Source organism: Ambystoma mexicanum, chromosome 2p (assembly GCF_040938575.1).
Source record: "Ambystoma mexicanum isolate Mex_15411 chromosome 2p, UKY_AmexF1_1, whole genome shotgun sequence".
Taxonomy (NCBI): Eukaryota; Metazoa; Chordata; class Amphibia; order Caudata; family Ambystomatidae; genus Ambystoma; species Ambystoma mexicanum.
The window spans coordinates 1461292051-1461314153 of NC_090923.1; the positions used below are offsets into that span (position 1 = coordinate 1461292051).

A 22103-nucleotide genomic window follows, 5' to 3' on the forward strand; every position below is an offset into this window, starting at 1 on the left:
AGGGACATGTAGTCTTTTAAAAAGCTATAAACTGTGCTACACCTTGTGACAGGTTCCTGACAAGTAGATGGTGGCACCCTGGCTCGATGTACATCACATCCCTGGCCTTTAAAGCCAGGCTGGGAACGTTGCCACAACACTTAGCAGCATTATCAATGTGCTGCAGTTGAATGCAAAAAGTCTTCACAATATTTGGAAAAGGGACAGTACCTGGAGCATATTCTCGGGTAGGACACTGGCAGGCACTCCTATATCAACGAGTGCTGAAATGAATACATCACTGATAAGGATTCAGCATTTGGGAGGCCTGTGCCTGAATGGTCATGTGGTTGTCGACTGCAGGCAGAATATGTTTTCTTCAGTGGATGAGACATAGGCTTCTTAGCAATCAGCAGCCTGAGGCTGTCTAAATGAGGCATAGTCTGAGGTGGTTTTACACATGGTGACGCGCGGTGCACCCACAGTTTCAGGTGCAATGTACTACCAAGGTTTCAGGGTGCCATGTGTTGCTTGCTTTTTACCTTCTGAGATGGATTTGAATCTTTTGTGTTGCAACTGTTAGTATGTGGGCTTATTTCTTTTTAGTTGATCCAGTGCTCATTTTAGTATACTCTGCAGGCAGCCAGCTCATGGTTGGCCACCATTTCAGGAGAGAAAGTCGGGGATCCCGAAGTATGCACGTCCTGAGAAGGGTCAACAGAAACACTTGGATCCCTTGTGAGGGAGTTTCATTTTCTGCATCTAGAAGCTCCATGCCTTCGCCAGGGGTCTTACCCATATGTTGAAGCCGTCAAGAAATTCATACGGCCTCCGTTGCATCAGTACCTCTAGATTTTAGCATTAGTTTACAGGTGAAACAGCCCTGCAAGTGGGGTGATCACCTCAAATTCATCACCATCCCCAATGTTTGTTGGAGACAAGAAAAGCTATCCAGAATTGTCTCATCAACAATGCACCACACTAACTGCTAAATAGTGATGACTGTAAAAAACTAGATGTGATGCAGGGTCGTTTTACTGGCTGGTCCAGATCAGACATGAAAGACTTGTTGCAATGGATCCTCCTGATTTAGCATTTGCAGGCAAAATTGTCTGTGCCTTAGGGTGGGTTCCAACACTTGTCTGGGTGGCCCTTTGTTGGCAGTTCTGATGCAAATCGAGGGCATAAGTTGTGGAACATGACCATTCTGAGATGCGGTTCATGCAACAGGCTTTAAAATGTGGACTTGCTACTAGTCATTGGAGAATAATAAATTAGGTCTTTTGTGCAGGTCTGAAAAAGATCTGGGGCTATGCTAATGTTGAGACTGTCTGGATTTGGGGCTAGCTAGCCTTTTGGTTGTAGCCCACAAGCTTCTAACTGGGGCTACAACCAAAAGACCCAGGGCTATAGCCCCTTCAGGCCTCCTCCCCCCTAGCAAAGACTGTGCTTGTGTGCATGTGGTGAACCGAGGGGACACGTAACTTTGTATGCCTCACAAGTAACTTGAAATGTTTACCCTTCTTGCACAATCTAACTCTTGCATTTGTCTGTGATCAAGTAGCACATTTGTGCACAGACTGTGATGTTACACCATTCTGATGTGTACATGGGGCATGCATGTTAGTGATGTAGCAGCTTGCCTGCAACCAACAAGGGAAAAGGATGTGCGGCTCTGGCAAACTCTCATTAGGAGAATATTAAAATTTGGCATTCTTTTTACAGCAAATAAGGCACAGTATAACTAGTCACCACTAAGCTTTACTAGTGGACCAACAAGCAACCAACCAACCTTCACAAGGTCTCTCTGGGTGTGAGAAAGATGCGCTTACCTTAAACCACTCTGTGTATGACATGAATGCAGCTGGACCCTCGAGCGCAGCCTGACGAACTATCAAGAATGCAGTGATTACGCTTTCCAGCTCGTAATTCTCAAAGGCCTTGGTAAGCAGTTGAGTCAGAAGGCCTGGCAAAGTGTCAGAAAAGAAATATAATGAAAGAAAGTGACACAGAGCATGTAATAGAATCCTCATAGACAACCACAAGCACTTGAAAAAAGAAATTAATTCTTCCAATTTGTGTTGAGCAGGTAGGTAGCCTTGGGGGTTAAAAGTCCCAAACTATCCCTCTGGCATGAAAGTCCCTTGTGTGTTTTACCTTTCTCACCTCCCACCCACACTATTTCACTGGCTTTTTCCCCAAGAAACGACTCATCAGGAACACAAATTCTGAAGTGTCCCTGAAACGCCCCAAGCCTCTTAGGGTTAGAGAACCCTGTTCATTGTGCATATTTTTTAGCTTGATGTGTGGGCTTCACTGGTTCATGTCCGCACCTGTGAAAAATAATGGGGTAAAGTCTGCTATAACTTGAGGTGTCATTATAGAGAACCTTTGTATGTACATAGACTGTTGGACTATGTACTCAGTTTGTGTTGTACAAGGGAGTGAGTGCGAGAAGGCTGTTACCATGAATGGTAATGACTAGTATCTGCCTCAGAGAGCATGGGCTACTAATGAGACAACTAGATATAGCATAATTCGAATAGTGTCTGCATTCAGCCTTGCATCCACACCTCAAGAGTGTGACAGGTTGCCATCTGGCAAGGGTGTGCAAGCCTTCATTTTTTTATTGTTATTAAATCTGCTAATCAGGCCCCTTTTATAAAGCTCCATGCCAAAGGCATAGTGCGTACATGTGCCCTTGCTGCACTAGTTTCCGGACAACAGCGGCACCTACGCTTCAGCACCACACAGCAGGATCAAAGGATACATACATGTGGATTCCTGATAGATGCTGTGACCCAAAGTCACTGTAGCCGGCGGAGACATTTGAACTTCTGCACCTCGGATTCCAAATGCAATAATTGTTGCAATATGCACCTGGTGACAGGTTAATCTATAAGAATAAGCCCCATCTCGTTACGGTATTGTAAATAATTAGAGGACACAACTATTAATGCCACACCAATCCGAAATTAAAGAAGTGTCTGTTCTATGAGCCCAGGCCAACTATGTAATGTAAGGGGTCTTGTTTAGTGCCTGTCTGCCACTATTGGTGGCCTTGATGCGCTTGGCTCTGTAAGAAAAATGCGGGGTGGGAAAGCAGATGTGAAACCTGTGGTGTTGATGGGCGCAGGTCGGAAGTACCCAGTCCTTGAGTACCAATCTGCTTTCTATGGGTTTGGTGGAAGAAACTTGGGAGTATGTTATCCATAGGGAAGACCCCAAGATCTGACAGACAACAGAGTATTGTGTCTGGTTAGCTGCTGATGTGGGGGAGGGTGACAGTGCTAAAGAGTCGTGGCTCGGTTAGTGTTGATGTGCTAATGGTTAGGCCTGTGGTGGCCTTCGGTGGGGCGTTTGTGTATGTGTAGTGTAAGGTGGTAGGAGATCTTTAGGTAGGGGGAGCTGGATAGTCGGGGAAGGCGGGAGTAGGCCTGACAAGGTAAAAAACCTGCAGCACTGCACTCCCCTTGGCCATTTCCAGACAGGTCACATTTCTCTAGTTCCCAAAGCCACCTCTATCTCTATGCTCTGTATCCAACTCAAATAGATACATGTGACCACGGAATGGCAACCTCTACTTGATCCTGACCCTGCGGGGTGGTATTATGCGGGACAATCATGTGGGAGGGAACTCAGAACAGGAAAAATGTGAAAACCCACTAAATAATTTCCCTAGTGATCCTACAATCCAGATGGCTTACTGTAAAATTGATGATGTTGATTCTAAAACAATTAAGAACATTATGGACTTCAAGTCCCATAATGCTTTTAGTACTGAGACAAGGAGTAGGGGCACAGAGTCATTAAACCGTAATGAACAGTCTAGGTGTTCTAATTATCCACACCTGGGCGGGACCTTTAAATATTTAAAGGCCTGTCAGGTGCAAGTCAGTAGAAAGCCGTGGAAGAAGTAGCAGAGGCTGGATCCACCACATTGCCATTTACTTAAGGAAAGTGGCAGAGGTTGGAGATCCAGGCCGATGCAGAGAACGCGCAGTGGAAAGCAGTGTGAAGATCAGCTGTCCCAGAGGAGAGAGAAGGTTTCCGCATCCTGCCCTTCCCTCCGGTGAAACGTTCTCACCAGAGTACGTTCGGAACAGCGAGTCCTCCACTGACAGCCAGCGTGGGAGTAGAGAAGCTGCCCGGAGCTGTCACACGTCGGAGAGGTCCCGACATGGGAAAAAGCAGAAACTGTGAGTTTAATTGCCCAGTGGTCTACCTTGCTGTCTCCCACAAGCTCCAAACTCTTCTCAAAGTATAAAATAAACCCCCTCCCCATTACCAGCAGCCCAACAACACCAGGGCTTTGGTATCAGAGTAATGCTGAAACCCTGCAGGGAATAAAAGGAGGATCAGAAAGATGGAAGGTGGAGTGTATATTCCTAAAAAAATAAATAAGGTGAAGCACCTTGGCTGAAAAAAATAAGACACAGGGTGGTGAGACAGCTGCAAGAACGAAAAGAGCAGTGTGTTGAAGTGACAACAGGGATTTTTAAGGGTGGTGAATATGATGGATTTTACAATACAATTGCAATCAGGTTTGTAGTCTCTCTGGCCCCTTGCCAGCTAAGAGCGAGTTGACTTTCTATACTTGTGCCACAACTAAATGATGGAACCAGGGCAAAAACAGCCATGATTTATTCACTCAGATTTTAAGGGCTGTCCTTCCAATGACAGGGTGCGGCTGTCATGGATTAGTATATGCACAAGATGTAAGCTGTTTCCAACAGGGGGTCTTCCTGGCGCCAGGGAAGGTACTGCTTCACCCATTAACGGCTGCAGGATCTGTACGAGCCGTTTGCTGCCTGTTAAGATATATTTTCAGAATCAACCCTGGAGGTGTATTCTGAGAGGCCAACCTATTATGATAAATAGGAAAGACACAGACATCTAGCCAAAGGCAGTAAAGGTAGATTAGCAGGGCAGTAAGGCTTAGGCTCAGGACGGTTTAAGAGAGAAGAGGTACAAAAATATCCAGTTATTTATCAGGCCTTTAGCATACACTAAGCAATCAAACTTTCAGGTAAGGGTTATCACCCAAGTACTGTCATATCCATATAAACACTCACCATTGGGCATTGTGACAGGGGTGGAGGGAACCTGCCCCCAAACACCCCGTCTGGTGCCTACGTGTATGAGGGACCCCCTCCCTACCCTTACTTATGTGTTGCATTGTTGCCGACAACACTGCAGTACAACGCCGGGAAGAGCAGGACGATGCTACAGTGCCACATTAATGAGAACATCATCAGTCCAGTAGGAGGCTGCTGCAAGGGGGCTGCAATGACACACAAGCAGACTGGGCCTTGCGAGTCATCCCACCTCAACAACCACCAGCAGGATGCCACAGAGGATGGCGACATCTGCCTGGAGGAAGGAGGGTCCAGTGCCAGTAGCAGAAAGACTGCTGGGGCACAGCGATGAGACTGAGGCAGCAGCCTGGAGCAATGCAGAGCTCTGGCAGACAGTGTCTGCTGGAGCCCGTGCTTCAGAAGGGGAACCTCCACTAACCCACCATTGACTAAGTTCATTAAACCACAGCCTCCAGGAAGGCTGTTACATAGACCCGCTAAACCACCAGGTACTCTCTGTATTAAACAGAGTCCACCAGACCACCAGGGAATTCAAATAATAAAACCACCACTAGCCCACCCGGGAAGATTGCAGTGCAGCTAGGCCTGAGTAAAAGGGAACATCAGTTCCCTAGGGGCCATGACATGACTTGTGTTAAAAACTCAGATTGCATGGACAAGGGGGAGGGCTTACAGCCCTTCCAGATCCTTCCTCTGTCACACCCCTGGAAGTCAGTTAAGTGAATGGTAGAGGAAGTTGACCAATCCTAGAAAGGAGTGGGCTATTTAAGGGTAAGCCTGGGAGTTGTCTGGTGTGGGTTAGTTGGGTGAGGAGAGGAGGTGGAGAACATCAGAGAGACCAGAGAAGGAAAGTGCAACAGGGGTGTGGAGGTTACTGGATGGGTCAGTGGAGCAATTGTGCTTGACAGTAAGGAGTAAGTGTAGTAGGAGTAGGGGAGATAGTCATTGTATTGGAAGGAGTGGTAGGAGGAGAGAGGAGGCAGTGGTAATTGCAAGTTAGTGGTAATAGGAGTAGAGGAGTATTAGTAGGAAGGAGAGGTAGTTGTGGTAGTAAGTAGTAGAAGCAGTAGCGGCCACGAAGAGTGAGACTAGAGAGAGAAGAGGTCGAAGAATAGTTGTGGTAGTAGAGGAGTGATAGTAGCAGTAAAGTGAGAGTAGTAGTAGTGAGAGGAGGTAGTAGTAGTAGAGATGCAGTATTAGCGAGAGGGAGTGGTGGAATAAGGAGTGATGGTAAGACATTAGGGGGATAGTAGTAGCAGAGGGAAAGGAGAGGCAAGGAGTCAGCGCGGGAGGAGGACGAAGAAGAAGGTGCCATCAGAGTTAGTAGGGGGTATTAATAGTATGTATTGGAAGAACTGAGAAGAGAAGGGAAGGAACATCAAAGGGTTGAGTAGGAAGGCGGAGTGTGAGATCCGAGGGATAGCAGACAGTTGGGAGGAAAACATCACTGCAACGCAGCATAGGGGAAGGTCAAGCAAAACTGTGCATGAGGGAAGAGTCGGTGGAAGGAGGCACCATCCCTAACTTCCCATGAGAACCAAGCTGGGCTAGGTGACGGACAGGCAGAAGGCCCCTATGGCGACAGCTAACCATCCGCTCAGGAAACAAACCATTAGTCCCAGCTACAGACAGACAGACAGGTGGAAACGTTCAATAGAACTTCCATCCATTAGGGACCAACTGCCCTAGACCCAAACTTCCCTAAGAACCTGGTAGGCCCTAAAGATCCCTTTTATGAACCGACAGCCACTAAGGTTATGAAAAAGTCAAGAGCAATACTGTAAAGTGTTGGTGTTCTGCTAGCAGAACGCTGTGATGAGGTGCCAGCCACAAATAGCCACTCTGACTTCCAAAATAGGTCCAAGGGTGTTTTTTTGTACATTTTTCAACAAACTGTTTCTAAAGGTAAACAGTTATGTGGTAAAGTCAGTGAGAAATCAGAGCAACAGTAATTTAGTACCATTAGAGAAAGGCAAGTAAATCAATTAGCACACACACAGATAAACATAAAACAAGGTCTCTAGTTCTTAATAAGTCCAGCCCTGCTAAGAACTGGTGCCTATTACCCAAAAGTCACAAGTTCCACAATATGAACTCTGCAGGAGGGTTCACTATTGGATTGCAAACCAGCGTTGCCAAAGCCAACGGTTGAGATTAAATGTCCCAGAAGATGAATAAGAAGGTAACTAAAGTTCTTACTAGTTTCTCTCCCAATCTCACCACTCCAGGAAAAGCCCAGGGGGTTGGGCGGTCCTTGACTACACTGCCACACATTCTAGTCAGGCAACTGAGTGATAGGGTTAGGACTTTACACCCAAACACTCGAATGGTGAGAGCGGGATAGGAATACCTATTAAAACTCATTCCTTATGCAGATTTCTTCAGCAACCAATCAGGGGTTCCTAACTCCACTTGGCCGACTTACTTCTTTGCTGTGTCCGGTCGCGGGAGGTCCAGGGTACAGGTGATCATTTTCGGTTTTGGATTCGATTCCAGTCAACGGTGATACGGTACTGAACACTGGACAGCTGGGCACCCTTGACACAACAGGATTAAGACCTCAGCGGACAGGTGACCTCCAGGACTCAATGAAGATAATATGATATGATATGGTATTTGTAACGCGCCTATACACATGTGTTTCAAGGCGCGACGAGGCAGGGAGGGGGGGACAAGGGGAGACAGACAACGATCTTACTAGGCCAGGTGGCATTCAGATCGCGCAAGTGCAGGGGTGGGGGAGGGGGAAAATTGCAAGGGTAAGGGGAGGGGGGGAAGTGCAGTACAAGGTAAGTGGCGTAACGTAATAAATAAATAAATAGGGCCAGCTGGTGGCAAGTGTGAGGTAAGTGCAGAACAAGTGCTGGGGGAGGGGGGGGGGCTGTAGGGATACAGAGACAGTCCCGCAGTGCAAAGGGGTTCCAGGGCATCAGTGCAAGTGGAGAGTGGCAGGGCCCAGGGCCGAGGCCGTTTAGAGTGGTCCAGTTGCAGGATCAGTGCAGTTTCAGTGAGGAATTAAATTAGCTGTTCAGCAGGGGAGAGGGAGAGAGAAAGCAGAAGCAAAGAGGAAGGTTTTGAGGTGCTTCCGGAACCGGAGATGGTTCTCCTCAAGTATGCAGAGGGAGTAAATCAAGGTCAGGTGGTGACAGGAGATCCTCATGCTGTAAATCAAGAAGCAGGCCATGCACGGTCAGGAAGACAAACTAGTAGCAGAGGCAGATTTTGGTGCCGGGGGGGCAGCGAATAAACTATCAGCCGGAGGCTGGCAGGCGCACTGGGCACCATGGAGGGCGAGAGCACCCCACGCCCACCTGCCTTCCCCCTGGCTCGCCCACTGGCTGAAACTGCTGGAGCAGGCATCTTGTTACATAAACTGAGCATCCACAAAGGTCCAAAGACTTGGAAAAGCAACAGCGGCAGCGTGTTTGCTTAGGAGACAGCTGGTCAGTCCACCGATTGGTCCAGGAACACTTCTGCTGAAGGCTCAGCATGCACAGATCCTCGAGCAGGACCTGGGACACGTTGTCCCCACAAGTCCAGGCCAGGGGTTGAAGCACTGACAAGGGCTTCAGGAGATGAGAAAGGACCAGGGCAAATGTGTATGAGTAAAACGTTAAAAACAAGGTAAAAAAATATCTGCTTTCACCAGCCCATCCTGGACACGTAATTGTAACCACAAAGTTACAAAAGAAAAGGTTATATGGATACAAATTATCCTAACCGCACTTCACTTTAAGGAGATGTATGCAGCTTTAAAAATACAAAAATTCCACTAAGGGAGACAGGGTTTTGCAGTACTGACTGTTTTATGCACTGATCAGTTTCCCCATAAGTGAGCAAAACACAAGGAAGGGAAAGTTTAAGGCTTTACTTGCCTCCAAAAATTCAGGTCCAGAAGCAAATGATAGCAAACAATAAGGTCTCCTATAGAAGTCTATGGGAGGAAAGCAGAAAAAAGACAATCTTTAAAAAACACTGCCGAAGGCCAGCCACTGTTTCTCCACACTGCAGACGTTTGGTTTTCCAGCACCGCCGACCCAACATCGCTTACTGCCCCCAGCGTATTTGACCCGCAAGTCGTCTTCACTGCCTGTTACAATCGTTCGTCCTGCTCTCCCCGATACTAGTGCAAATCCAGCTCCCTCGCACCGTCTCAGGCATTCCACGCACTTGGCACTCGGACACAAATAACCCACAAAGCCAGAAGTGGGGTTGTAAAAGTGCTGTAATGTTAACACACACACCAGGCTCTGGAGGGCTGCATCGACTCTGCCCCCTCCCAGGCCTGGCTCATACTTATGTACAATGCAAAGCTACATATTAATCTCCTCCCATTAGCCGTACGTATTCATAACAATAGTTCATTTCGCCGAAGAAAAGGCAATCTAGTACATTTCGTAACTTCAGATTGTCTTTGCAAGTCAGGCTCTTATCAACCTTGGGACTTGAGCCAGCAGCATCCGAACTGTGTACATTCTCGAAGGGAGGGCTGTTCATGCCCGTCTCTGCGAGGCCTGCGGCATTCCACAGCTAGCTGGGCTGGTTGTGCTCTGGTGGTTCTCTGCGACATCTGCTTTCATGGCTGTTAGATGTTTAGGCCAGTCCTTAGGTCAAATCATTAGGCCAGTGTTCCTGCTTCAGATGTGATGTATCTCGAACCAAAAGAAAGTGCAGAATCAGAAATGTACCACGTAACACTGCCGAGCAACATTGAATCAGGAGGCCCAGCACCACAGACCCTTGACTCAACACCCACCTAGCGCTGAAAGCACACAGCCACTGGTTCAACAACGAAAAGCCTCGCTCAACACTGTTTAGCGTCAAAGACATCAGGTACTGCGAAGAGGCCCTGTCCCCCTTGTCCACGTTCTAGGATGACTGACTTTTAAGCCCCCTCCTGTGCCCTTTTCTGCAAAGATATTTATTTATACATACAGGGAAGAACAATGCTCTTTTGATTACAAAAGAATGTACAATAGATAAGAAATCTGATTTGACGGGAAGCAGTGAGCTTCTTACAATGCAGTGAGTTTGAGTGACATTCTAACCAGGTTGTTGGGGGGGGGGGGGAGCAAATGGATCCGGCACCAGGGACAATACATGGGTGGACATACATAGATTAAGGATGCCCAACATTAGACATTTTTAAGTGCAGGTAGGCGGTACGGCCAGCTGTGTTAGAAAGTGAGGGACAGAAGCAGGGTTTAAGCGGGGGAACAATGTTAGGTAGATGAGAGGTAGGTTAAGAGGGTAACTTCGAGGCAAGGATGTAGGCTTTTAGTTTGGTTTGAACAAATCAGTGTAGACCGTTTCTCGGATGTCCAGGGAAGAGAATTCCATTTAAATGGAGCAAGAAGAGAGGGAGGGCAAGGTGTCATAAGGGTAATCAAGGAGGCAGAGCAGAGATTACGAGGAGGCTTGTAGAGTTGGATAGATAAGTTGGTGCCGTTCTGTGCAAAGATTTGTGAACCAGGAACCAATATTTAAATCTGGCCCCATTTAGCATCATCAACCATCCAGCCTTGTGAAGGTATGAGGAAGTAGGTGTGAAGAAAGAGTTCAAAAAGAGTCCTGGAAGCAAAGTTAAAGATATTGTCGAGAGGACAGAAAGCATAGCTGGGGGGACCAAACAGAACGCTGGCAGAATAGTCTAGTTTAGAGAATACAAGCGTGGTTAAGAGATGCTTGGAGATGTTGAAAGGAAGGAGGTACCCAATTTGAGGCGAGCCCCGTTGCAGTTTTGGGGATGAAAGTAGAGAAGTGTTGTGAAGCGTTATAGATTAAACTGAGGTTTCTAGCTGAAGAAGAGTAGGGTAATGTGTCAGGTGGCAACTGGGTAGTCAGAGGAAGAGAGAGAGTATTTGGCAAGAAAAAAGAGCACCTCTCTTTTGGTTGCGTTTAACATCAGAAAGTGCTGAGAGGTACCAGTAGTGAGGCTCGGACACAAGGATGGCATGTTTTGGGGTGCAGACATGTATTGATCAACAAAAGGTAGGGGGAAAAGACCTCTATATCCCTAAAACTAAGAGGAGTGTGTCTGTCTCAAATGAAACTAGTGAAAATGTCAGAATGTCCAAAAGTATAAAGTATGTCGCAGTCACGCCCCACCAAAACCTAACTCTGTCCCTCACACTATAAACTAACAAAATGTTGCAAGGGTGATCTCACTCTAAAGAAAATAGTATTCATAAAGGCAACATAAATGTTCTCAGCCAGTCGGTCATCCAAAAGATTCAAAACAATGTTCAAGAAAATAATGTTCCAAATTTAGGGAATCGCTGCTTTCCCCTAGACTTAAAAAGGTCAAATGTCTTTTCAGTCTCTTCGCATCCAAAACACAAAATGATTTACCAAAAAGTACAGCACGTTCCTCAGTTTCAGGGTTCTAAACACCTTTGGTTCCAACCTTTTATTTGGGTGCGAATCCCAGACTCAATTTCTTTGTATACTCGCTTGCCAATACCCAGCTACCTCATATATTGTCTTTGTTTCATGTCTAGGGCTCCAGCCATTGTTATTTCTAATAAGTGTCCCAGACCCTTTTATCCTTGGTCTCCGCTTTGGGTGCGTCTCCCAGACTCGCAATGGAACCTTTGGTTTGTTTGGTTTACTCTCCTGCCAAACGTAGTGCTCCTTGTTTCCAATCTTGCATTCACGCAGAGTCTCTGAGTCCCTTATACTTTGTGTTTTATATGGGTGCGGGTCCCAGACACTCCTCTCATTCAGGTTTTCTCTTTCTCTATTATTTAGTAACTCTGGCTTTTACTCATGACAGGGTTCACTCTCGTACTGGGTTTTTCCTTTTCGTATTCTCTGCAACCCTGCTGTCCGCCCATGACAGGATTGGACTGGGTCTCCGACACATATTCCCCTGTGCAGGGCTCTTGTCGCATCCCCCCAACCCCTGACAGGGCCTTCGTGTCCCAACCACTTACCAGTGGCTCACCAGTATTAGGTTGCGCTTCTTGACACTTCTGTCTTCATCCAGGCATCTTTGCCGTGGCTCCGCATCAGCGTTATGAGTCCCACCAGCAGGTGCACAGAACTCTGTTGTTGTCCCAGCTCTCCAGACTGTCGGGAAGCCCTTCCAGTTTCTGTTTGCTCTGGCAAAGTCTCCACAGAGTTCTTCTAGACACATTAGTCCTTGCGAGTCAGCCTTCTCTCCTGCTTTGTTAGGGTTGCTGCACTCGCCGTCTTTGTACTCCCAGTCAGCACTGGGAACAAGCAAGCTGTTTCGTTCTCCCGCATTGGTTGTAGCGCCATTGAACCAATCAGGTGGGATGGAGAACTAGACCAAGCACATTTGTTCTCATTAGCGCTCTGCTTTACTCTGAGCCTCTTCGTCACAGTACTAGCACTTCCCCAAGGAGGAACAGAGTTCTTCTCAGTAGTGGGAGGAAGATCCTTTCTCTCTACTTGAAAATAAAACACAAAGGATTGGGGGAACAGTGATATATGTGTTAGGGTATAATGGATAGGGAAGTTATTGTGTTCTTTCCTGGTAGTCCTTAGTCGGTAGAGGAGACCCTCCCTACGTAATCCTCCCCCATTTCACCACCATCAGGGGGCATCTTGGAATGTTGCCGCACCACCCTAGTCACATAAGATGGGTCTCCCCCTAGGGGAACAGGGACATCAGCAGATTTGTCACAGTCCGATTAAAGGTATTTATATAGCACACCGTCATCAACAGAGATGGTCTCCAGGCGCTCAGGCGGATCTGTAAACAAAAAGGTGGGGTGGGTTAGTGGGTGAAGAGGGCGTAGGAAAATGAGAGGTGGTGTACTGTTGACAGCGCACAGTGAAAACCAAACTGAAGCTGAGCTTGGGTGTGCATATAGTATCGAAGTGAGTCCTAGCATGCTGTTGTTGCGATCTATGTGTTGATTGATTGTTGTTGCGGTGAAGTCTGTGCGGTTTGCTGTGAGAGAGGGGTTGTGTAGGTTTTTGTGTGAATTAAGTATGCAGAAATCTGAGGTTTTGGTTAGTGGGTTGTATGTCTCATAATCCCTGTAGTTTAGTTTATGTATCAGGTTGTCATACTGGGTTGGTATATTCTTTACCTTGGTTTACTGATAGTCTAGTTTATGTGCTGATACCGTGGCTGGTTCCAGCAGATTAAATTGGCTAAGTACCCCAGATTCAGTGAGCATTGTCCCTAGTTCGATAGTGGTGTTATACTATCCTTAACCAGTTCCTTGCTATCTATTTACTGTCAATGGTCCATTGGGTGGTATAATCTTCTCTTCTCTTTCCTTTCCTGACTGTCTAGTTTCAGGGCCAGGGTTGAGGCTGGCCTCCATCTAAGTTTTGACCTTAGTACACCCAGGGGGCGAGCATAATCCCTGCTTGGGTAGTAGAGTTAATTCCTTGCTCCTTCCTGTCTATTTCTCTCGGTGGTCCGTTGCTACCTGTGCCTTCGATGGATGCCAGGTGCTATTCATTGGTCATACCTTGCTCTCCCTTCTGATAGATCTGGGGTGTTCCTTGGTATGATTTGATGTGTTTTTTTAAATAAGTGGATAATGACAGACAGTTTGAAATTTTGATAGTGAGATCATAGGAGAGTTCAGGAAAAGAGAAGATTTGGGTGTCGTCCGCAAAGAGTTGGTACGAGAATACAAAGAAGAAGAGTAGTGCCCCAAGAGAGTGTAAAGAAGAGGGGGCCCAAGACAGAGCCCTGTGGTACATCAACAGTTAGAAGAAAGTATGAAGAGCTGTTGTTGCTCCAGGCGACTCAATTGGCGAGGTGCCAGGTAGGATTCAAACTAGGCAAGAGCTTGACTGCAAATCCCAAGAAAGAATGAATATTAAGGCGATCAGAGTGGTCGACAATGTCAAAGGTAGTAGCCAAATCAAGGAGAATTACGATAGAGGATAGGTTGGAGTGCTTAGCAGAGGAGATGAAGTTGGAGACATTCATGCAAGAAGTTTCCATGGAGTGACAGAAGCAGAAACTTGCTTGTAGGGGGTCTTGAAGGTTGTGGATGTCTAAAAAATGTGTAAGACTATTGAACACAGCGCTTTTGAGCACTTTAGAGTAGTGCGGAAGGAGAGACACAGGGCAAAAGTTGGCCAGTCGATTTGGGTCAGTTCCTTGTTTTTTTAGGAGAAGGATGACCATGGCCATTTTGAAAACAGAGGGAAAGCAAACAGAGTCTATGGACAGGTTGAAGAGGTCAGCGAGGTGAAAGGCCACTAAAGGGGAAATATGTTTGACTAGCTGAGGAGAAGAGTGTCTGATGTGGTAGAAGAGGGGGTTAGACTTCATCAGTAGAGCTATGACTTCTTCAGTGTTAGTGTGAATAAAGTGGGAAGCGGAGGCAGAGGATGATGGTAGAGTAGGCAGAGTGTAGAATGCAGACAGAGGGAGTGTGAGGAAGGTCAGGATAGATTGTGTAATTGTGGACATTTCTGCAGCAAATTATTCAGCTAGGTCATTGGCTGAGAGACTGGAGTTGTTAGACCTACATTTAGGAGGAGTGAGTTAAGGGTTCCTCCCTGTAGCCTGCAAGGATGGTTGGAGTAAAAGTCAATGAGGATGCAGTACAAATCTGTTTACGCTCCATCAAGAGAGGACTTCAGAAAGAGTGGGGCAGAGAGGTAGAGCTTCAGTTCCTCATGTGAATGGGTACACCTCCATTTGTGCAGCACCTGACGCATGTCTGTTGTTGGGAGCCAGGAATGAGATGTGGACAGAGGAATCACGGTTTTGGTTGTACAATTTTATTCAAAATAATCAGCTTTTGGAAAATGCCTCACTATGCCTAATGTAGGAGGTAATTCCCTACCTCAATCAAAAACGAAGGGGTCTGTCCTTTGTCAAAATCCAAAGTAAAGATATGTTCTGTGTCCGAAATCCTATTCTGGCGCTTGCACTCTAAAAACAAACTCTAAAAAGGGCAAAGGATAGTGTCTCAGGGTGCACACATGTTCAACATTGTAAAAGTTTAGAGTACAGAGAGCGATTGTTAAATGTGACTGGTGCCCATTATTGAGCTTCTGATAATTGTTCTGCTGGATAGCAATCTAATGTGGGAATTGAGGAGTGAGAATTAGACATGTTGCCTATGTCTGGGCAGTGGGTCTGGGCCAGGTGGGGCTGGTGTGGTTGTTTGATACCGAAAGGTGGGTGTGCATGCTGGCAGTGCCAAGGGGTATTGGTTCCTTCGTGCGGGTGCTGGGTGAGGTGTGAGAAGCATCAGAGTTGGGTCTGTCTGAACTTGAAGGTGGCACTGGATTAGGTCCTGGTCCTCACTCGTCGTTAGACAAGAGGGAGAGATCTGCAGGTAGAGGGTGGGAAGTCCAAGGCACATGGTTGGTTGTTTAACCGTCTGTAGCCCTGGTTGCTGCAACCTGTAAGGTGAAGATCTGTGGGGGCCGACATAGTGGTGTGGTAGAGTTTGTGTTGAAGTTGAACATTTGTGTGGTTTTGTATGTGGGATCCCAAGAAAAAAATCTAAGGATGTAAATCCAATGAAAAAGTTCCAAGTGGATAATATTCACAGTTCCAAGGAATGGCTCCCTTCTCCTGGTTCCCTTTACAATATGAAAAGTTCAAACAAAGAATAACCAAGTTATTTAGAACCCAAAGAGGATAGTTCCATCCTCTTGGCGCATTCACAGTTCTCAGGGAAATTGTTCTCCTCACATTTCAAATAGTTTAGAATCCTAAGGGTATGTGAGTTCCTAGGAATTCAGTCCTGGCAGGATAGTTTATCAGACAAACACTTATCTTGACCTGGTATACTCTCCTGCCAGAGCTTTCACACAATTAGTTTTATGAAACTTTACAATTTCAAGGGCATGGATCTTCCTTGAGATACTCTTCCTTCTGCAACTTATTACACACACTTAACTTTGCCTGGTATATTTTCCTGACAGGGCTTTCACACAATGAGTTTTCCTTTTATCCATGAAACGATATTTGCTCACTGTTGGTGTATTTAACAGGGTTCGTTTCAATAATACATCTCTCATTAATACAATGGGCCTCTGCCTCTTTTCCCAGTACGTTCACATTTACTTGGATTTCTTTCACAATTATTTTGCTTTCTCTTTTAAGATGTGGGTTGAACAACCGCTTTGTAGCATAGCTTAAAAGTATGTTAGCTTCTTCGCAGATTTTACTTTGCTCGCATGTTGGTTCTATGAAGCGGCGTACACTGTCAGGCAACCCAGTAAACCTTTTGTTTTCCCTGGGCTTACCAGGTGTGTGTAGTGTCCCTCTCGCTTCTCTGCTTTGGTTCCCTTCGGGTTGCTGGCTCGGCATATGTCTCGTTGGCTGCTGTGCCCTTGCCATATCTGTATATGATTCCTGCGGCATTGCTAACCGTTTTACATTACGGTTTCTTCTTCTGCCATCTGGGTCAGCCTCGACCCAGTTTCCTGTGTCGTCCTCTCCCTCAGCATTCGGGTCGATGCCCATGCAGATCACCGTGCAGCTCAGCATCTCCAGCTCTCTCTGCTTCCTGTCAGCAGTGCTGGTTTTAAACTTCCCGGCATGAATGTATAGTTTACAAACACTAGACCGCTGTGCGGTCATATCGGTTTTCATGATATTCATTGTTCCATCTCCCTTTCTCGCCTCAGTTGCCATCACGTTGTTCCTTATGTAATGTAGATGAAACTGGTATGGGTACCTTTTTTGGAGTGATCATTACTGCTTCCTGCCTCTTCCTCAACGTAGCGGTTGTTATATTGTTCTTTGTGCCATATTGGGGACTACTTAAAGTAGATCTGGTGCACAGATGTGGGAGAGCGTTGTAATAGGTCATTAAGACATAAGGAATGGTGGGAACATCCCTGACAGGGAACAGGGGGGAGGGGTTGTGACTTTTCCTAATGATGTGTCTTCCCCCTGAGGGTTGCCTGCCCCCAGGTGGTCCTCACTCGTATACCCGCCGATAAGGTCAGGATCAGATAGCGGCTGCCATCCCCAGGCCACATAGGGAGAGGCTACCACAAGGAAAGGAGTGATGTTCAGATTCATCACACTGTGCTGAGTCAGCGTATGCATGGGGTGAACCATGGTTGAGGATGCTGAGACTTATGAGTGAAAGTTAACATTGGGAAGTGGGAGGAGGATGAGTCATTTAGTAGTGCTAGGAAGCTGGAGAAGGTGCTGTTGGTGGAAGAGGCATCGGGTGGGAAGCAGGAGAGTGAGAACTCTATGTCCAAGTGAAAGGGAGGAAAGGCAGAAGATTTACATTTCCTTTTAGTAATAGGTGAGGCAAGTGGTGAGGAGAGGTTAGAGGGTGGAAAGGAGATGATGGAAACAATTCAGTGATCAGATAGGAATGGTATGACATTAGTATTAGTGGCTGAGAGAGAGAGATTGAGATGAAAAGTTACCCCTGTGTCACCTGAAAGAATGAGGTGTTGTTTAGTGGAAAGAGAATCAAGGAGTTGCCCAACTTCATCAAACAATGGTCCAGTGGGACCAGGAGGGTGATAGATGGAGATATGATGAACCGATTGAGGAGGAGCCATAGAAGAGATGGTGAATTCAAAAGAGGTAGGAAAGGATGTGGCATTGGAGATTTGTGAGGCATTGAGGTGGCAAGAGAGTAGGTGTCTGACACTGCCAGTCAGATGAGGAGAGTGGAAGAAGGATAGTTTGCAGTCATGTAGAGCCAACAGGGTGGCAGTGTCAGATGGAGAAATCCAGGTTTCCGTGATAGCCAGGAGGTCTAGGGGAGGAAATCTGGCATGCAAGTAGCCAGTGATAAAGGAGGTTGTGTTGCATACAGTTTGAGCTTTCCAGAGTACAATGTTCAGTTGTTGCGGTAAGGAAGAGTAGAGAAGTTAGCAAGGTGAATAGGTGTTAGGGGATGTATGGTTTGCTCATCGGCTTTTGCTGTTGGAAGTAGGAGGTGCAAGAGAGATGGAGTAGTGGAAGTTTCGAGATGTGAATTTCTATGAAAGGGATAGGAAAGGAGCAAGTTGTAGCATGATTGTAGAAACCATAGGGAGAGGTGAGTAGCAAGAGTAGCCAGAGCAAATGCATTGTAGGCAAGTACTGCAGTGTGGAGCGATAGCGCAGTAATTGGCAACCTAGGAGAACTCGCAGGTGCAGCAGGATGGAAGGCAAAAACAAAGGCTTGTAGGCTAAGAGGGAGGCCAAGAAGCTGGTCAATGGCTGGTCTGTTCCACCCTTAACTGGGATGCCTCTGGCTGGATGCCTCTAAGGAGTTCAAAAGTGATGGCACATGCTCTTGTCACCTGATCGGCTACTCCATCAGTAGTTGGTCTGTGATTTTGTCCCTGGTGTTGCTGGGGTGAGGCAATTTCCTCTGGATTGGTATTCCATATTATATCTGCTTTCATCTTCTGCGTTCTCTTACATGGGTGGGGATTACTTGCATTTTCTAGTCAGTTATTTGCATTTTACAAAGAGAGGTGGTAGGGGCCACACTCTGAGTCCCAGCTACAATGATATCACAGTCCGATGGTGTTTTTCTCCTAGCGCAAGCTTTCATGCCTCAGCAATCTTCAGGAAGGCTGATCTGATTCAGCTGTGCAAGGTTGAATCCTATTGGTTAGTGCCAGTGACAAAATCTCAAAGCATAACCCAACAAAGCAAGTATATTTCAAAATTTCAATGATTGCACCTTGCTGCATATAACAAAATATAGAGAACTACCCTAACAGTGAAGTACTAGGCCTATATGGTTCCTGGAAAAGTGGAAGGAAAAGGGTTAAACAGTATAGGAAATAGGCTGATAGGGGCACGACACAGTAGGTACAAGACACAGTAGGTACTGATATGAATTTGTGCCCAAACTATCTTACATGAGGTAAGCAAATGTAGGAAAGCTGCGCCTTCGAGCCTCATGTAAGCTCATAGACCATAAGTGAAAATGTTTACCTTTTGAAACCTAGTAAGAATAAAATAGAAAACATGCAACCTGAAAGGGTAAAGCATTTTTTCCTAGTGTTTGATTAGTCATGTATTGACTGATCACTGCAAGCTCATGCACATGCTTTATTGCTTGATGTCATATTCAGCTGGCAGCACTTGGTAGCGCTTAGATGCCTTTTAACCAGCCTCACAGCAAGACACTAGATGTGTAGAAATATTCAGTCTCTCTTTAGAATGTCAATTCCTTCTGAAGTGATGTACTTTCTGAAAGTTTCCCGAGCTCGGGAAAAGAAAACCACAGCAATTATTGGGGAGCATCGAAAACGTAAAATGAAAATGAAGGCAATTGTAAACACTGGCAGCCTCCTCTCCGTGTTAAGCTCTGCTCACTGGCTGCAATAAGCAAAAGCCCCCAGTAGGGGGCTGTTGCTGCTTGATTATTGCCGCCAGAGCAGAGCTTAACATGACCAGAGGAGGCTGCTTCATATCACAAAATGGATGCCCCCATGTAAAAACTTTGAGCCTCATTTGCTCAAAATTTGACATAGGAACTTTCTTTAAAAATACGTTTTATATATACTTTTGATTATTGCCCATCTTTTGGGACAATACCATTTTTGAGCGCACTTCCCTTTAACTGCCATCATTATTATATGACACTGTATATGGTATTGGTACTATCTACAGCTATCCTTTCTATTTAGGATATTTCAGGGACCTAAGGGGGACTCTGTTAAAAATGTCTGCAGGGAAATAAACAGGGAAGTTGAGTTCACGTAGCTTCCAAATGTTTCACTCATCTGAATCAATGTGACAAACACAACAGACCTACTGCAGTTTTAGGGAAAACTTAGGTAATGTCTTGTTTTTTCCAATAGGTGAAGCAGCAGGGGCAACTAGCCAAATGCAGTGCCATAGTATCCCCCAAATATGCCAAGATTCGAGAACCAGCAGAACAGGAAAGCTGGTTGCAGGGGGAGCAAAAGGTTCCCTCTCTACAATTGGTATCACTAGTAAGGGGGGGCTGCAAAATTCCACAGCTCCTGTACCCAGGGAGCTTGGAGAACAGGACTAACTATGGTATTAGGGACTGTGAGAAACCTGAAGGCGTCTTACCCACTAGTCTGTGGAGATCGGTCATACAGGTGGCCAGGACACAGCCATCGCTATTGGATCCAGTTCCTCGGGGTGGACCAGTACGGGAGGATCACCTGGATGGGGGTTCTTCAGGGAGTGGAGGTGGGACACCAGAGGTGAGACGTGGTACACCCTTCCTTATGACATCTTTCCCCCATTTTACCCCGTAGGATATTTAGAAACTCTACCCCATTCCCCTTTTTCTACACAAACACTTTTTTACACTGCGAAAGACAAATGACTTGCAAGCAAGGACCCAGACAAGTTAAGGTGAAGAACATGGTGATGGCAGTGACAGGAGAACTCTGCAGGAATGTATAGTCAGCCGGCAAGGAAACGGTCCCATGGAAAAGAATTGCTGGCGGTTACCCAGCATGTCCCATTACAGAGCTGAGGTGCAGCAACTAACAGCCACTCTAGTTTCCAGGAAAGGAAGGAGACAACCCTAATACTAAGGCACTTGGGCCAGAAGGATGTTACCAAGGTAAAGCAACCGCATGCGAGCAAGAGTCCAGCAAGGGTAGGCAGTTCAACTAGCAAGGGACATTATAAGAAACAAAGGAAGTGGCCAGCAAGGGATTCCACCAGAATGGAGAAACTGGATGCAACGGTCAAAGGACCCAGGGACCAGCCTCTATGCCCACAACAGGATCGTCAGCAATAGCCCTCCTCAGTAGCAGTTTTCAGGTGCGTTCAGGAATGGATCTGAGGAATGTGCAGAGTCTCCCAAAGACAAACACTAAAGGATTTGGCCAAGGTCAGCCCTTTAATCCCACCCCATACAACACTCAAAGATGCAGTTAGTTTGCCAACCAATCACACCTGACCAAGAACCCAGTGAACATATTGACGCTCTTGACAACGGAGGTGCATTGGGATTTCTTGGGGAATTTAAAACTGCTTGCAATAGCCTAAACCTAAGCCGAGGGTGCTCTTGTAGTCTCAGGGTTAGCCTATGTCTGCAAAACAGCCATTTTGGCAGTGCCTTGTGATCCACACAGAAAGGCCACAAAGAACTGCTGAGAGCAAGGATTCAAAAATACATCAGTACCATAAGGGCTACCATTTAGGTGCATTGGGCTACTAATGTAGTAAAAGTGGCTAAAGTACAAATTACTTACATCTCATTCATGTTCTTTCTGATAAATTTTCCTGCCACGGATTCCTCATCTATGATATACATATCCCAAGCACAGCTGTTCTTCAGAAACTTTTCTGCTGCCAGGGGGACCCCGACGGCTCCACGGCGGGTCCGTCCGACACCTCTACGCGTCCCACGCCGGAAGTGAAATCAGGATCAGTATAAGTAGCTGAGCCCAGCCTCATAACCTGAGTTCCACCATTTTTCCCCTAGAACTCAGACGATGAGGGACAGTAGAACCGATGGAGTACTAGATACCCACAAGAGGGTCAGGCAGGGAGGGCAATGATGAATCTGTGGCAGAAACATCCATCATAAGAACATTACCGAGAGGTCAGTAATTTGTTCTTCTAATGGATTCTGTCCTGCCACAGATTCCTCATCTAGGATAGACTCCCAAAGCAGTATATAATCTTGATGGAAGAAAGAAGCAAGGACACCACTCAAACCAGGATACTCTGGATGAGTGCCCTACCAAAACGGGCATCCTGATTGGCAAGGGAATCCCAGCAGTAACGCTTAGAAAAAGTGTGCAAAGATGCCCATGTCACAGCCTGGCAGATGTCCAGGACAGGCACTCACCTCTGTAGGGCAGAGGTGGCAGACAGTCCGCTGGTAGAATGAGGTCTGAGGCCCCCAAGCACATCCTTCCCAGCCAGATCACAGCATTCTGAGATGCAGAGAATGATCCACCTGGACAGGGTCTGTTTGGTCACAGCTCTGCCAGCATGAGCACTAGCAAAACCAACAAAAAGCTGGTTATCTTTTATAGTCTCTCTAGTGGGAGAGACATAGAACTTAAGGGCCCGTACCAGGTCCAGTCAAAGAAATCATTCCCCTGCCTTGGAAGCGTGAGACGGGGGGATAAACAAAAGAAGGAAGA

At 46.5% G+C, this 22103-nt stretch overlaps 1 protein-coding gene across 6 annotated transcripts in view; it reads right to left on the bottom strand.

Annotated features, from left to right (window-relative positions):
- FANCA (FA complementation group A) overlaps positions 1–22103 on the bottom strand; it is a 3206914-nt gene that overhangs the window by 2289076 nt on the left and 895735 nt on the right. For all 6 annotated transcript variants that reach the window (XM_069646037.1, XM_069646039.1, XM_069646038.1 and 3 more), the window contains exon 14: positions 1812–1945. In XM_069646037.1, the coding sequence (XP_069502138.1) occupies positions 1812–1945 (134 nt within the window). The remainder of the gene's footprint in view (positions 1–1811; positions 1946–22103) is intronic.